This window comes from Peromyscus leucopus, chromosome 2 (assembly GCF_004664715.2).
Source record: "Peromyscus leucopus breed LL Stock chromosome 2, UCI_PerLeu_2.1, whole genome shotgun sequence".
In the NCBI taxonomy this organism is placed as follows: Eukaryota; Metazoa; Chordata; class Mammalia; order Rodentia; family Cricetidae; genus Peromyscus; species Peromyscus leucopus.
The window spans coordinates 129,437,358-129,454,566 of NC_051064.1; the positions used below are offsets into that span (position 1 = coordinate 129,437,358).

Below are 17,209 nucleotides of genomic sequence, written 5' to 3' on the forward strand. Positions count from 1 at the left end.
TCATCTCAGCCAGCAGCTTTGAAGCTGTTCTGGATGCAGAACTCCAAGGAAACTGCAACAGAGGCACTCTAAGATGCTAGATCACCTGGGCCACCCATTTTTATTGGTATCTGGTCCCCTTACTCTGAAAATACATAAACTTTTAAAGGTAACATATATATCTGCATTAATACAAGTATAGGCTGTGTGTTGTACACAAGTTAGTCAAAGATGATTTTTTTATGTTTGAGCAGGTAAAATATATGTTACTTGTTTTGTAGGTTTTTGTTTTTTGGGTTTTTTTTTAGGTTTATTTCTTTATGTTTGTAGTCAGGATTTTCATAGGTTGGTTTAATCTAGCAGTTTCCATAATCTAATGTTTCTTAACAGTTATCATTTGTTCATTAACAGTCAAAAAATTTAAAGACAGCACAGTAATATATACAGGATCCAGACTCTGTTTATTTCCCATCATTATGTGGCTTTTTTCTTTTATATTATTTTACTCCCTTTTTAAGGACTGTATTGTTTTAAAACTATATATATTTTTTGTGACTATCTATACCCTTTTTCTCTTCACTCTCAAGCCTTTATACATGTTAAACACACTGTAACCCATTTAGAGGTTTTTTTCCATCTGGATCTATCTCTATTGAGCATCTGTATTGTTTTTGTTCAATGAGACAAACCTTAAACTGCTGTATTAGTCGCCAGCCAGTGAGCTCAGCTTAGTGCATGGCATTGGTGGGTGGCTCTCCCTCCACCTTGGCTCCCTAAGAGCTTAGCTTCATGGCAGAGGTACCAGCAGGAGCCACATTTATCACTCCAGCTGTGGGAAGTTGTTGGGTCCACATTGCTACCAAGTAGCATGCCACCTGCTGCTCATGAACCCCATTTAAGTGTTCAGTAGCAGGACCTGTTAAAAGAGCCTTGCTGTGTTTGCTAGCACAAGCCACGAAGCCACCTCTTAAAGGAGCCATGCCTCTGTTTGCCACTAGCAAACAGCTACCTGAGAAAAGGCAGTTACCAAGAAGCCGTGTGTGACTCTACTCTTAGGTGTTTGAAACCCCCCCTCCCTTTTTTTTAAGCTTTCTCAGGTTTTATGCTAATCTTTGTTACTGGACTTTTGGGTACTGTTTGTAGGCAGAATTTCTCTGTGTCTCAGAAGTCACTCCCAAATAACCACATAGAAACTTCTTATTAATTATAAATGCTCGGCAAATAGCTCAAGCTTGTTACTAGCTAACTCTTAGAATTTAAATTAACCCATTTATATTAATCTACATTTGCCACATGGCATAAACTGTCTTTCATCTTGCACATCCTGCTTCCTCTCTGGCTGGCTGGCAACTCCTCTTCTTTCCACCTTTCTTCCCAGTGTCTAGTCTGGTTCTCCCCCCTAACCTCATCCTGTCAAGCTGTTGGCCAGTCAGCTTCTTTATTAAACCAATCACAGCAACATATATTCACACAGTGGAAAGGAATATTCCACACGCTTGCCTACAGCCTGATCTTCTGGAGGCATTTTCTTGAGTCAGGTCTGGGCATGGAGAGCGCTGGCCTGCTGTGCAGGTGTGGTCCCTAGTCTAGAGATCTGAGAACTAAGACAGGTTGTCTCCTGCCCACCACACCCTAAGTATCTAATAGGTAACTGAGGGAAGAAAGGAAACATGCAGGCAGCTCTGACCCACACCAGTCCTGGGCAGCCCTTGTCCATTTCCTCTGAGGATTCAAAGCCTGGAGTGACTCTTACCCATCCTTGCTTGGTCCCCCCTCAGATGAACCCTCCTGTTGGGAAAGGCAGCTAAGTGTTGAACAATTTAAATTACAGTGCTCACTGTAATTCCTGCTTTTTATTTTGTTAGTGCTGAGCTTTGCAGTCTCACCTAGCAATACTTCTGACAGTATCATTTTCTTAAAGTCTTTATAGTCCCTGAGTCTTGTTGGGGTTCATTCCATCAAACAAACAAAAACTCCCAAACCTCTTTCACATAAGCTGTTCTGTAATGGTGGGCTTCTTCTAGAGCCCTCAGGGTTCTTAGGAGTGCTTTGACTGATCAGAATCTCTGAAGCTGGCCTACAAACCCCACAGAGAGATCTTCTCCTCCCCAGTATCACGTCGTTAAGTCTTCAGGAGCCTGGGGTTTGGTTTGGTTTGGGGGTGTCTTTTGTTTTGATTTGATGGGTTTTTTGTTTTGTTTAGGTTTTGGGTTTTTTTTTTTTTTTTTGTGTTTGTGTGTGTGTGTGTGTGTGTGTGTGTGTGTGTGGTTTTTCTGTTTGTTTGTTTGTTTTGAGGCAGGGTTTCTCTGTGTAGCCCTGGCTGTCCTAAGAACTTGCTCTGTAGACCAGGCTGGTCTCCCAACTCAGAGATCTGCCTACTTGTGCCTCCTGAGTGCTGGGGTTAAAGGTGTGCACCACCACCACCTGGCTGGAAACTGTTTGGTTTTTTTTTTTCTTTTTCAAGACAGGGCTTCTCTATTAACAGTCCTAGCTGTCCTGGAACTCGCTTTGTAGACCAGGTTGGCCTCGAACTCACAAAGATCTGCCTGCCTCTGCCACCCAAATGCTGGAATTAAAGGCGTGCGCTGCTGCTGCTGCTGCCACCACCACCACCACCACCACCACCACCACCACCACCACCACCACCACCACCACCACCTGGCTCGAAGCTGTTTTCTAATCCCAATACCATTGGCCATCTGAAAGGCTTGGGGCTTCCTGAACCAGCAGATGCGGCCATGGTGCACAGAACCACTTTTTCTTTACCGTCCCTTCCTCTCCCTTCCAACAGGAAGCCAGGCAGCACCCCCGCCCTTCCGCCTGAAGATGTCTTCAGACCACGCAGCTCCCTGGGAACTTGACACTTCACGTCCCCAGCTGAGTGCTGTTAAACTTGCTGCCTCTTAGCAGGATGCAGTTGAATCCCAGCCCTTCCAGCCCCCTGTAGTAGTTCCATCTCTCTCTCATAAGTTTCCAGCAGTGTCCTCCTGGGCTGTGGGACTCTTTCTCAGGATCCCAGATCACCTTAGCAGTCACTGCTACTCTGTGTCCTCTATGCTGCTGGCTCCAGTACAAGGCCATCCCTGCATGTTCCAAGTTTTTCAATGTCTCACCTCTCTCTCAGGCACCAAAATCTATATCATCAATATATTGTTATAAGACAGGTCACTCCAGAACTTATTCTTAAACAGTAGTGACTCATTCATTTTCTCACAGTTGTGGAGTCAGGCATTTGCAGTTGCTCAGCTGTGGCTCCAGTTGAGGACTCGTGTAGAGTCTCTCTGAGGAAGTCAGCCAGAGCAGCTGGCTGTGTTCAGGGCTGGCGTCCACTTCCAAGGAGCTCAGTCCCATAACAACAGGCCTCTACTGTTGTCCCCCAGCATCTCTCCAGAGGTGGCTGATGGAGCGTTCTGACATGGAAGTCAGTTGGCTCCAAACTAACTAGCATGCAAGGGTAAGGGAAAAGCTGCTGTCCTTTTGTGAAGCCTCAGCGGCCACACGCTTGCCCTCTGTACCAACCCAACACCTAGGACAGTGGTTAGTGAAGGGAGGGGTGTGCCCAAGGAAGGCCACATCTTAACTTCCTGGCTCCATCAGGCTGAAAGCCAAGAACCGCAGTACTGCCCTTGAGGTACCATGTGAGGCTTCCCTGAGCCAGGGCTTGTCTCTAACTGCTGCTGTCGTCCATGCTCTTCCTCAGGGTGCCAGGAGATCGCAGAGGAGTTCCGTGCCCAGGAGATTGACGGACAAGCCCTGCTGCTGCTCAAGGAGGACCACCTGATGAGTGCCATGAACATCAAGCTGGGGCCTGCCCTCAAGATCTATGCACGCATCAGCATGCTCAAGGACTCCTAGAGTCTCTGCCGCCCGCCCGCCGCCGCCTGTGCACCACCAGGCAGCCAGGGTTCCAGCCCCAGGTGGGCGCCGCCTCCTGATGGAGCAGAGCCACACAGACATTCCTGAGGCGCCCGAGATAGGGCCAGTTGTAGGGAAGGGGCTCTCCCTAGGGGTGCAGCTGTGAGGAGGTCTGCGTGCCTCTTCAGTGGCTCTCAGGGGCCATTTCTGTGGGAAGGGGAGAGAGGTAGGTGGTACAGAAGATGGGGCTTTGCGCCTGTAAATACTTATAGCACTGGCTTCCTCCAAAGTCCCAATGTTCTAGCCCCCCTCTAATCCTTTCTCTGTCCCCCGTTTCCAGGGGGTTTATGGTCAGGGCTCCCCAACCTGAGTTGGGTTACTTCCAAGGGCAGCCAGCAGGCCTGGACAGAGGTCTTGAAAGCCCTTGCCTTCTCTCCCTTCCCCCTTCTTTCTCCAGGCCAGGTTAACCTTCCGTTGGCAGCTTCTCCCCCTTCAGCCTGTTTCCATAGCATCCAGGGGTTCTACCCCTGTACCCTCTGCAGGTGGAGAGAGAGAAGCTGGGCCCAGTGTGGCCATGCCTGCTGGCACAGACGCCTTAACGCTGTGTGTATGACTGTGTGACTGGGAGCCTGGAGTGACAGGCGTGAGCTGCCCTCTGGCATCTCCAGGTGTTTTGTAGCAAACAACCACTCAGTGCTTTGTCCTGGGCTCCACTCAGCCTGAGGCTGGGGGATGGAAGGAAAGGGCAGACCCCGAGAGTTGGAGATTAGAGGTCCCCTCCAGATGGCAGGAGATTCCTGGGAAGGTCTCCTCACACCAAACTGGCAGTGTGTCCTGCTGGCTGGCAGAAAAACATAGGAAGCTCCAGGGGCTAGAGTGTGGCCCAAAGCCTGGGCCTCCCGTGACTGAGCCGCCTGCCTACCCTTACACACACACACCCCCGCCTGGGAAGGAGTGTGTGTCTGAAGACCGGCTGGAGGCACTGTGGGAGCAGCCTTTGGCTTTCCACTTCCACACTTGCTTGTAAACTTGTACAGCAGTAACAGCTACCTAAGGAAGGGCCGGGGCCGCCTCTGACTTGCCCTGTCCTTACCAACTCTGGGAAGTCAGACTCTTCCCGGGAGGGGCAGGCACTTTCTCAGCTTGCTCTGCCCCCTTCCCCGTACCCCCAGGCAGGGTTGGAAATGAAGGACTTTTTTAACCTTTTTGTTTTGTTTTTAAAAAATAAATCTTTAAAATCTGTCTGTTCTGTGGCTTTCTCCCCGGGATGCTTGTGTGCCTGGATTTGTGTTCACGGTGAGGAAAAGAATGGGAGCTGGGTTGGGGAAGGACGGCTGCCTTAACTGGGCAGCACAGCCACTTACCTGGCTAGGACTGGATCATTTCATTGCCCTCACCCCAAACCAACACCCCTCAAAGGAAAAGTGCAGGGCCTCTTCAGCTCTGCGCCTCCTTCACTGGAAAGCCAACGTCGTCAGCAACACTTGAGCCAGAACCCAGGCTCTCCACCTCCAGCTGATGCATCTGATGAAGCTGCTCTGTGTTCATAAGATCTCGGGACTTGGGGCCAGCTTTGGTCACTCAGCACTTGCCAAGCATTGTATGCTAATCACACAATAGAGGGATAGGTAGGGAAGGGACATCTAAGTCTTTCAAAGGGGAAAGATAGCAAGTAGTATCTGAGTATAAAATAATAATGGTCCTTGCCAGGCGTTGGTGGCACACACCTTTAATCCCAGCACTCGGGAGGCAGAGCCAGGCGGATCTCTGTGAGTTCGAGGCTAGCCTGGGCTACCAAGTGAGCTCCAGGAAAGGCGCAAAGCTACACAGAGAAACCCTGTCTCGAAAAACCAAAATAATAATAATAATAATAATAATGGTAATATATGTAAGGGCACAGCAAGGGGGTGAATGGGATGAAGGCTGGCCAGACTGAGGGAAGTTACCCCCTCGTTACCCCCTGGAAGAGACACTGGTTAATCCTCCAGGGAGACCAAGTCCTGGAAAGTGAGTGTCCCAGGAGTGGGGCAGTTAGGGAAGCTGATGGGAATGTAGCCTGAGTGGAATGAGCCACAGGGAGGCCCCTACTCGAGAGAGCCTTCTGCCTGTCCATTTGCTTTCTGCAGGCTGTGTGCAGAGGCAGCCTGGATGGCCAGTCTTACCACTTGGACCCCATTTTCCTTGGAAAAAAAGTACCAGAATAAGCGGCGTTGGTGGCGCACGCCTTAATCCAGCATCAGGAGCAGAGGCAGGCGGATCTCTGTGAGTTCGAGCCAGCTGGGCTACCAAGTGATCCAGGAAAGGCGCAAAGCTTCACAGAGAAACCTGTCTCGAAAAACCAAAAAAAAAAAAAAAAAAAAAAGTACCAGAATACTGTGATAAAAATAGTGCTTTTGTACACTGGTTTAATAAAACAGATCGGCCAGTAACCAGGCAGGAAGTATAGGTGGGATAAGCAGACAAGGAGAATGCTGGGAAGAGGAAGGCTGGTGTTTTCCTAAGTGGTGGTTTATAGGTGGCCCCTAATAGTTCCGAGAATGACCTTTTGAAGGTAGTTCCAGTTAGGTGGCTCCCTCACAGCAGTAGGGTTTCCACCTTTGGAAGGTGCCAATTCTTAGAAGATTTTCTTGCTTAATAAGATGCATGTTTAGGAAGTGAACATTGAAGGCATCTGTTCTACACTAACAGAGTTGTCTGTTGGACAGACACTGGGACAGGTCTGGGGACTGTTGGCTGCAGTGTGTGCTGATAACAGGTAGCAGGATTTGACAGTGTCTGTCTGTCATTAGGTCCGGTGTTGCTGGGTCACCCAGGAGAGAAGCTCCCTTCCTGGTTAGGGCTGGCCTCGGGGGCAGGGCACTTTCCTAGCAGGCAGAAACCCCCGTGTTCAGTCCCCAACACTGCACAAAACCAAACCAAACAGCTCTCAGAATACATCTGTACTGTCAGTGAAGTGACCACTACAGCTGGATGGTATGCCAGAACTGAGGAAAGGAAGTTCATAGGGATCACGTTAACAAGTGAGAATACATGTTACAACTTTTTTTTTTTTTAAGGTTTATTTATTTATTATGTATACAGTGTTCTGCCTGCACATGTCCTTGCAGGCTAGAAGAGGCACCAGATCTAATTGCAAGTGGTTGTGAGCCACCATGTGGTTGCTGGGAATTGAACTCAGGACCTCTGGAAGAGTAGTCAGTGCTCTTAACCACTGAGCCATCTCTCCAGCCCCACATGTTACAACTTTTAGCTGGTGACAGTTGCTATTCAGTGATGACCTTGCAAACATCCAGTCCTAGAGCAGACTTTGTCCTCGAAGAGAGAGGAAGTTTATGTAGTCCTTGTCCAGGTAACAAACAGTTATCATTTAATGTTTGTGTGAAGTTGCTCTTTTTAAAAAGCTCTGAATTCATTCTGTATGCATGTAGGACAGCTGCCTGCCCCTGCCCGGCTTGGTCTGCTGCAGCTCAGAACCAAGTAAAGTTTTCCTTATATTAGTTATAGCTTTTTTATTAATTTTTATTTTTATTAGACAAAAAGGGAAATGCGGTGATAATTATATGTGTGCTGAAATATGGTGATATTTTATGTGTGTGTTAATAACGCATGCCTGGAGATCAAGGGGGAAAAGGCCAGCTATTTTAAAGTAAACATGGAAGTCAGGTAGTGGTAGCACACGCTGTTAATATGATCACTTGGTAGGCAAGGTCTCTGTGTGTTCAAGGATACACTAGGGAACAGAGCCAAGCGTGGTGACAAATGCCTTTAATGTACCAAACCATAGAGACCTGGAGGTCTGTACAGACAGGCAGTGACAAGGAAGTGAGGTAGCTGGGCTAAGAGCCAATGAGAGGAGAGGAGCAGCCAGCTGCTGCCATGAGAAGTAAGATGTAAAGATACCAGTAAGCCACAAGCCACATAGCAAAGTATGGATTTATAGAAATGGGTTAATTTAAGATGTAAGATCTAGCTAGCAAAAAGCCTGAGCCTATGGGCCATACAGTTAGTAATTAATATAAGCCTCTGTGTGTTCATTTGGGTCTGAGCAGCTGTGGGACCATGAGGACGTGGCAGGCCAGGACACAGGAAATATTCTGATTACACCAGGTCCCACTAAAGTTTGCTTTTAAGTACATGATGGAGAGGAAGCCAAGGCTACTCAGAAATTGGTGAATTTAAGTCGGCTGAGTTGTCCATCACTTCAGGTGAAAGGACCTAACATATCTCATGGTTGGTTTTTGTGTTTTGAGAGAAGGTTTCATGTAGTCTCAGGTGATCTGGACTTAGCCTCCTGAGTGTTAGGATCACAGGGGTGAGCAATACTCCTGGCTGCTGCTGTAAATTTGGAGGTTATGTTCTTAAATATGTAACTGTTCCTGGTATTGACGCTACATAGACTTTCACAAATGTTTGATCATGACCGACAGTTTAAAAAACTGTTTCTGCCAGGTGTGATGGTGCACACCTTTAATCCCAGCACTCAGTAGGCAGAGGCAGACAGATCTCTGAGTTAAAGGCCAGCCTGGTCTACAGAGTGAGTTCCTGGACAGCTAGGGCTACACAGAGAAACCTGGTCTTGGAGGGAAAAAAAAATACTGCCAGTGTAAACCACACAGCCATGATCTTCTGTGACTTAACCTAGGGACAGGCATGTTTCTGGGGAAGGAAAGGGATCTATGAGGAGTGAGGTTGCCCAAAGTCACAGTGCCCAGTGCTCTTTTGCTTTAACTGGTATTCAGTACCTTAAAGGACTTTTCCTGGGTGGGGATACAGTACCCTGATTCTAGACCCTCCCAGAAATAAAGGGAGGAAACAGAAGTCCATACATCTGCCTCAGGTCTTCCCATGGGTCAGTCTGATCTCACTCCTCCACTCTCTTCTAAATGATTGGTCCCAAAGGGCTTGCTAGCCCCACCCCACCCTCGGATCTGTGGTAACCCTCACCTCCAGGTTCCTGAGTTTATTGATATTCCAACCTAAATTGCTTCTGGGGGTGTGGCTTGGGAGGCAGGAAGAAACTGCTTTGTCCCCATACCTTGTACTTTTACTGCGGATGTCATTTCTTCCACCTCTCCGGTATGAAAAGATTTCACAACAACTGACTTCTCCCAATGGCTCTCAAGGGACTCAGGTGAGTGGGCTCAGGGCCTGCCAGGTGGGTTGTACAAGTATAAACCCCAGGCTGATTGACCCAAGAGGGGTTCAGCCAGGTGGTAGAATTGCTGAGGGAAAATGTGGCTCCAAGAACAAGAGGTGGCCTGGTGGTGTTGGCAGAGGTGGTGGCGCATGCCTTTAATCCCAGCACTCAGGAGGCAGAGGCAGGTGGGTCTCTGAGTTTGGGGTCAGCCTAGTCAACAGAGCGAGTTCCAGGATAGCCAGGGCTATGCACACAAAAAAACCGATGTCTCAAAAAGGGGGGGGGGGGTCAAACAGGGAGGGGGGGGAGGGGAGGGAGCAAAGAGAGGGACACTGTGGGGAGCTCCTCTTCCTTTGTCCCCTGGGTGAGGCAGAAAGCCAGGACTCAAGGCTGCACTCCCCCTGTATCTGAGAACTCTCTTGAAGGCAGGGAGAGGGGCGAAGGAACGGGGCTTAATGAGCTGGAGCCCACAGGTCCTTCAGCAAAACTGACCAAGAAATGTCAGGAACAGGTCACACAGGCACCCTAGAGTAAAGCTCTAAACTGGTGCCCAAGAGGGGAAGGATGGTCGGTCTCTAACAGTCATCCCACCCTATTCTGCGTCCCAGCACCCTCCCTCACCTAGCCGTGTGGTCCAACTTGAGCCACTCAGGGCCGGTTCTGCCTGGGTGCCCAGACTTAAGGTCCAGTGCCCAAGATAATCAGTGGTTTCCCTACTCTGGTTTGTGAGAATGACAGGGGAGGTGACTGGCTAAGAATGTGGGCCAGTCACTGGGGACAAGGAAGTCCGTGCCAGCCTTTCCTTGCTTCAGAGGGCTGCAGACAGAGCGGGAAGGGACAGGCTTCTCAGAAACCACACCAGCTGGAGACATGCCAGTCAGAGGATCCAGGGACCTTTGTGAGGGGAGCTGGGGGTCACACTGGGTAGGTCAAGGCTCAGCCCCAGCACTTACAGCCTCTTCCCCGAGTAAAATGGTTTCACCTGAAACCCAGTCTCCTCGCGGATGGAGTGGAAACAATCCAGATTCCTCTCCAGGCACTGTGGTCAGACTTCACCAAGACCTGGGGGTGTTCTCTGCAGAGTTTCTGGCCCCATCCGTGCCCAGGATTAGGAATAAGCACAGACTTGACTCCCGGAGCAAATGGAGTTTTAGGCAAAGGAGTAACCATGAGTCGGGGAAAGAGAGTGGAGTTAAAGTCACAATTTGTTACTTCATTCACCTCTAACAACTGATGTTAATGCCACCAATTATGAAGCAGGTTCTGGGACTTGTACCAAGACTTCTAAAGTCTGCTAGGGCAACGAAGAGTTCCTAAGGCAGACATTAAGCAAGAGGTAAAGGGGAGGTTTGGTGAAGGTAGAGCTGTAGGAAGGGGGACCAGATGTCAAGGAACTGGAAAACAAGTGACATTGGTGGGGGAAGTGGTCTGTCAAGGACAGGGGTGACAATCCCAGTGAGTCACCGAAACCCAGGAAACTCAATGGTGGGGCTCAAAGGTGGAACCCAGCAGCCTGACTGGGAAGCTGCTACACAAATCCAGATGTGAAACAGTGGGACAGAGAGGATGGAGCAGGTGGGTGCCTGTAAGCAGTAGAACCCGGAGACAGCCATTGTTAAGGAGAAAGGGGTTCTGGGGCCACAGGAGCACACGTGGAAGATGGGGTGGGATGGGCAGACACGGGCAAACTGCAGATGCGATGCTGTGAGTTTAAAGTATGTGGGGGACATCCGGGCAGACACAGCAGTCTAGGGGATACATGATACCTGTACCACTGCTCCACCAGCAGGCTGGAAATACAGCCTGTTCCGTTACAGAAGGTATGCACTAATCAACAGTGGGCCAAAGCCCTCGTGCAGGGTTGGACACAGTCGAAGGACACTGAGTCAAGAACAATTTTAGAAGGCCCCGCCTCTCTCCCTGGAACTTTTTGACCCCCATCACCAATCTGGTGTGTCCCCTAAATCCACCTATGTAATCCCTACATGACAGCCAGCAGCAGCCTGTGACTACTGACCCCCCCACACACACACACAAAGTATGCTGTGTTAAGTCGAAAACAGAAATTAGATTTAGTTAGTATTTAGTGTAGATGTAACCAACCGTCTTATTAAATAAGAAACACAGAAACAATGTAAAAGAGAAAGCCAAGAGGTCAGAGCTCAGAGCTAAAATCTCACCCTTCCTCCTGCTGTCCCAGCTTCACGAAAAGAGACCTACTTCCTGTCGGTTCGTTTTTTTAAAGTATGTTGTTCTGCCTTCTCATTGGTTGTAAACCCAAACACATGACTGCCTCGTCACTGTCTGAATGTACAGCCCCCTAGGTCTTAAAGGTATATGTCTCCAATGCTGACTGTATCCCTGAACACACAGAGATCTTATGGGATTAAAGGCGTGTGCCACCACCGCCACACTCTTGCTATGGCTCTAATAGCTCTGACCCCCAGACAACTTTATTTATTAACATACAATCAAAATAATATTTCAGTACAATTAGATTACCACCACATTTCCCCTTTTCTATTTTAATAAAAAGAAAAAAAGCAAAAGGTTATAACTAACAAAAGAAAAACTATATGCAAAAGTACAATAACTATATACAATATATACAAGTAATAAATACCTAAACAGGTATTTGACAAATCAGAGGAAATAATTCCATTATCTATCCTATTTTGGTAAATACAAGATGTATCTAATGCACTTTCTATCCTAATTAATTTTCAACTATAACTAACTAATCTTCAACCATAACTAACTAATCTTCAACTCCCTCAGAGACCCAAGAAGGGAATAATATTAGCTAACAAAAATAAAAACAGGAAGTGCATGCAAGCAACTTCCAAAAAATTTTGTGAGTTGACAGAAACAGCCAGCTGCCTGGGCAGTCACCTGAGGTTTCTCCGCAGTGTTGGGGCATCATCTTCAGCCTATAGGCTTAGTGTATCTGACAGACTCATTTGTGAAGTAGGATGTACACAAGGTCAACAGTTCAACCTCACATTGGGTGAGAGCAGTCCACGTACCAGAAACACCTGAATTCCACTAGTGTCCTGTCATGATTCAGGATTTTAAATTCTGGAAATTGTTGACAGTTTTTTAATTCAGCTGTCCATTCTTCTTGGCTGTGTATATATGGCTTCCTCTCAGCATCCCTTCTTCTCCACATCCCTCTATTAAATGCCAGTCTACTTTTGAGAGGCATGAGCCTTCAGCTGCTGTTCCATTGTACAACAGAATCCATCGGCCCTCTGCCTGTTAAGCTGCCTTCGAAGAAAAGGGCACTGTACCTTTTCCGGATGCGAAGGCCACTTCAGGGATGGGGCCATATTGTCCTGGCCTCAGAAGATGCCTTTTGATAAAGCCATAACCACACTTGTTTTGGCAAGAATCAGTAGTCCCTTGTTTCGTGATCTGTCTGTCCATTTTGTCCTGTTGATTCGAGGATACTTTGTTGTCCAGTGGCTAACTTTTGCCACAAGGAAAGTTGACTCCATATGCAGTTTCTTCAATGCCCATATTTTCTCTGAAGTAGATTAGTACTGCCAGGAGCTGACATGTCTCAAAAAAGAAAAATTTTCTAAGTTATTAAAACATTTTAAATGCCATATTCTATAGATCTCTGAAGGGTTTGAAGATGACCTGTCTAAAACATCTCTGCTCAATTTTAAAACATATCTAATATGACTACAAGTTCTATGATAATGTCTAACTACTAGCTTTCATTTCTTTATATCCTAATAGTTGATAATAATAACATTCAAGGATCAGAAATTTGCATTACATTGTTAAATGGATGGAATAAATACAATTAGAAATATACATATAGCATTTTCTAACAATATCAATTTCAAATTTGTATACAATATAAAACAATCCAATCCAATGTAAAGTATTTAAAATTAGTAATTGTCTTTTTCTTTTCTTTCTTTCTTTTTTTTTTTTTTTAAACAAGAACCTTAAATCTAATCTCCTTTGCTTAGCCTTTTTCCTAACCCTTGACAATAACTTGTAACCAACCCCACTAAATACTGAAAATTATCCCAGACCCAAAACCCATTAAAAAGACCAAAAAACCACCCGCCCCACACCACCTCTTTGGGAATGTGGGCGTCGTATTCTTAAAATTGCTTCCTGCTGGGTATGGGCGAAGTTTTCTTTATCCTGAAAGAAAAATTTTAGGTTAATTGTCAAATTCTAGGAGAGGTAACTATATCCTTCATTATCCAGTCTGTGTATAATGCCAAAGTTCAGGGTTTATCTCAAGTCCTTATTCAAGTAGTCTTTGAGACTGGATCATCTCAGCTAGTCATCTCAAATTTGCTCTGAGCACCTTGTAGTTCAAAGCTGATCTATGGATGATGTTTGTCAGCTTAATGATATTATTATTGTCCACGTGGAATTGTTGTTGTTGTGGGGCCCCATCTTCTTTCTGGAGACTTCAGTTGATGTTAGGCCTGGCCGTGATTTCCTGCAGAAAACTGATAAGAGACTCGAACACAAAAACATATATATGCAGCTAGCCTTTTTTCTAGAATTAGTTAGTACTCTATGTGACCATTCATATCTTAACAAAGTTTAAAATGTATATATATATTAATCTTGTAAATTTTGATGTAAAATTTATACTTTGAGAAAAGTTTAAAGAATCAGAATAGAATCAAAGAGTTGAGATTAGTAATAGAATAGTCCCTTAATTAATTTTGCTTTTGTCCTGTACCATAGCAGAAGATGGCTCTTATTCTGGCATGATACAGGGAGTTTGCATTTTCCTTTTAACAACATGCTTGATTTTAAAGAAGGAGAGAGCCATTCTCCAACTCCAAAGTCAGCTTTAAATTTTAATTGAACTGACTGTTAGAAGACCAATAGTGTTAAATCTTTAGAGAAAAGCAGAAACAAACATTTAGGAAGACATAAAATTTTTTTTAGATAATATATACCCATACACCGTTTCACTCTGTTTCTTGGGATAGATGATTTGTCCCTTTTCTTCAGTTGTCTCATTTGTCCAGTGTTCTTTAGATTCCTTAACCTTCATTCTCCTAAAAGACAAAAACAAAAACCTTTCCCCAAGACTAATTTTTGGGGATGTTCCTTTTTGGCAAGTTATTATCTGATTAAATGAAAAGGCATGTTTTATTGATACAAGTTAGTTTAAATTGGATGTTCATGCTGGTTGATGAACTATCACCTCCTCTAATTAAGAGGTCTCTCTTGTTCAAATCGAACCTTTATCAATTTTGATGGTACCCACAGCTTATCTTCTCCTGTAGAAACAAAAGCAAAACCACGTCCCCAATGTAATACATACCCTGGTTTCCATTCTGAGGTCAGCACATCCTTAAAGTATATAGGCTGATTTAATTCTGTAGTTTTTTCTATTATCCAATGTCTCTCTGCAGCTGTTGTTCCTTTCTCATTGGCATTCAGAAAATTCAAAGTTAGAAGAGCATTATGCAGTCTATTTCTGGGGGTTTTTGTTACCCATTTCTGTTTATTTAGCATATCCTTTAGAGTTCTGTTTGATCTTTCTATAACTGCTTGACCTGTAGGATTATGTGGTATGCCTGTAATATGCTTTATATTGTAATAAGCAAAAAACTGTTTCATTTTAACAGAGACATATGATGGAGCATTGTCAGTTTTGATTTGTGCAGGTATACCCATGATGGCCATAACTTCTAGCAAATGAGTGATTACAGAATCAGCTTTTTCAGAACTCAAAGCAGTTGCCCATTGAAATCCTGAATAAGTATCGATAGTGTGGTGTACATATTTCAATTTTCCAAATTCTGCAAAGTGAAACACGTCCATCTGCCAGATTTCATTTCTCTGAGTACCCTTTGGGTTACATCCTGCTGGTAATGGCGTTTGATTGTAGAAGGAACAAGTAGGACATTTCTTTACTATTTCTTTGGCTTGTTGCCAGGTTATGGAAAAATCCTTTTTTAAACCTTTACTATTAACGTGATGTTTTTTATGAAATTCTGAGGCCTCCAGCACATTTCCTATCAATAATTTATCAATCTCATCATTGCCTTGTGCTAGAGGGCCTGGCAGACCAGTATGGGATCGAATGTGAGTTATATATAAAGGATGATTCCTTTTCCTGATTGTATCTTGTAATTGAATAAATAGTGAAGTTAATTCTGAAGCATCAGGGATAAATTCTGCAGTCTCAATATGTAACACCACTCTTTCAGCATACTGAGAGTCAGTTACTATGTTGAGAGGTTCTGAAAAATCCATTAATACCAACAGAATAGCATACAATTCTGATTTTTGAACTGAATTATACGGACTTTGAACCACTTTACTTAAATTTTCTGATTTGTAACCTGCCTTTCCTTCTTTGTTGGCATCTGTATAAAATGTACGAACTCCAGATATGGGTTTTTGCCGTACAATTCGAGGCAAGATCCAATCAGCTCTCTTTATAAGATCAATTCTATTACTTTTGGGATATTTGCTGTTAATTTCTCCCAAAAAATTACTGCAAGCTCTTTGCCAAGGTTCACTTTCTGTCCATAATTTTTCAATGTCCTCCTTAGTTAATGGTACGACAATTTCTGCTGGGTCTATGCCTGCTAATTGACGAAGTCTCAGTTTTCCTTTGTAAATCAAGTCAGAGATTTTTTCCACATAAGTTTTTAATTTTTTATTTGGTTTATTTGGTAAAAATATCCATTCCAATATAATATCTTCCCTCTGCATTAATATTCCAGTAGGAGAACGCCTAGAAGGTAAAATAACCAAAATGCAATCCAGCTTTGGATCAATACGATCCACGTGTCCTTCATGCACTTTCTTTTCTACCAAGGCCAATTCTTTCTCAGCTTCAGGTGATAATTCTCTTGGACTATTTAAGTCCTTGTCACCTTCTAAGGTTCTGAACAGATTAGTCAGTTCATCATTTTTTACCCCAACAATAGTTCGTAGATGAGAAATATCTCCAAATAATCTTTGAAAGTCATTAAGAGTCTGTAGTCTATCTCTCCGAATTTGCACCTTTTGGGGTCTAATTTTTTGTAGCTCTATTTTATATCCTAAATAATTAATAGAATCTCCTCTTTGTATCTTTTCAGGAGCAATTTGTAATCCCCAGCAAGGCAAAATTTTCTTTACTTCTTCAAATATTATTTCTAAAGTATCTGCATTTGAGTCAGCTAGTAAAATATCATCCATATAATGATAAATTATAGATTTAGGAAATTTTTTACGTATCACTTCCAATGGCTGTTGTACAAAATATTGGCACAGAGTTGGGCTATTCAACATTCCTGTGGGAGGACCCTCCATTGAAATCTTTTAACCGTTGAGAATTATTATAAGTAGGCACTGTAAAAGCAAATCTTTCTTTGTCTTTTTCTTGTAAGGGTATTGAAAAGAAACAGTCTTTTAAATCAATAACTATGAGAGGCCATCCTTTTGGTAACAGAGTAGGCAAAGGCATCCCAGATTGTAGAGAGCCCATTGGCTGAATTACTTTGTTAATTGCTCTAAGGTCTGTTACCATTCTCCATTTACCAGATTTCTTTTTAATAACAAATACAGGAGAATTCCAAGGGCTGGTTGATTCTTCAATATGCTGAGCATTTAACTGTTCTTCTACCAGCTCTTCTAAAGCCTGGAGTTTCTCTGTTGTTAAAGGCCATTGCTGGACCCATACAGGCTTGTCTGTTAACCATTTTAAAGGTAGAGCTGTTGGTGTCTTTGGAAGATCATCAGTTATTGTGCCCTGTTCTTGTATAATATGGATGGCTGGTGACCACTCATTAGAACAATATCTTCTAATATTTCTCTCAGTAACATGTGCTAGTTTATGATTTGTTTCTGAGATTGGAGGGATGTTAATCTGAGTATTCCATTGTTGCAACAAGTCTCGACCCCACAGGTTCATAGTTATGTTAGCCACATATGGTTTTAATTTTCCTCTCTGTCCTTCTGGACCTATACATTCGAGCCATCTTGCACTCTGTTTCACCTGAGATAATGTCCCAATTCCTAACAGTTGAACGTTTACCTCCTGAAGAGGCCAAGTTGGATGCCAAAATTCTGGTGCAATTATGGTAACGTCTGCACCTGTGTCTACCAGACCAGACAACAAAACACCATTTATTTTTATTGTTAATTTTGGTCTTTGTTCATTAATAGAAGTTTGCCAAAAAATTTTCTTTATGTTTTCTCCTGAATTTTTTATTCTCTCTGTTTCATCATCCTGACCAGTATGATTTA

The 17,209-nt window shown here is 44.4% G+C and overlaps 1 protein-coding gene across 8 annotated transcripts in view; it reads left to right on the plus strand.

Moving 5' to 3' along the window:
- The window catches only part of Phc2 (polyhomeotic homolog 2), a 108,924-nt gene extending 103,848 nt beyond the window's left edge, over positions 1-5,076 (plus strand). For all 8 annotated transcript variants that reach the window (XM_028855851.2, XM_028855848.2, XM_028855849.2 and 5 more), the window contains one exon: positions 3,680-5,076. In XM_028855851.2, the coding sequence (XP_028711684.1) occupies positions 3,680-3,834 (155 nt within the window). In that variant the 3' untranslated portion in view covers positions 3,835-5,076. The remainder of the gene's footprint in view (positions 1-3,679) is intronic.
- Positions 5,077-17,209: the final 12,133 nt, after the last annotated feature.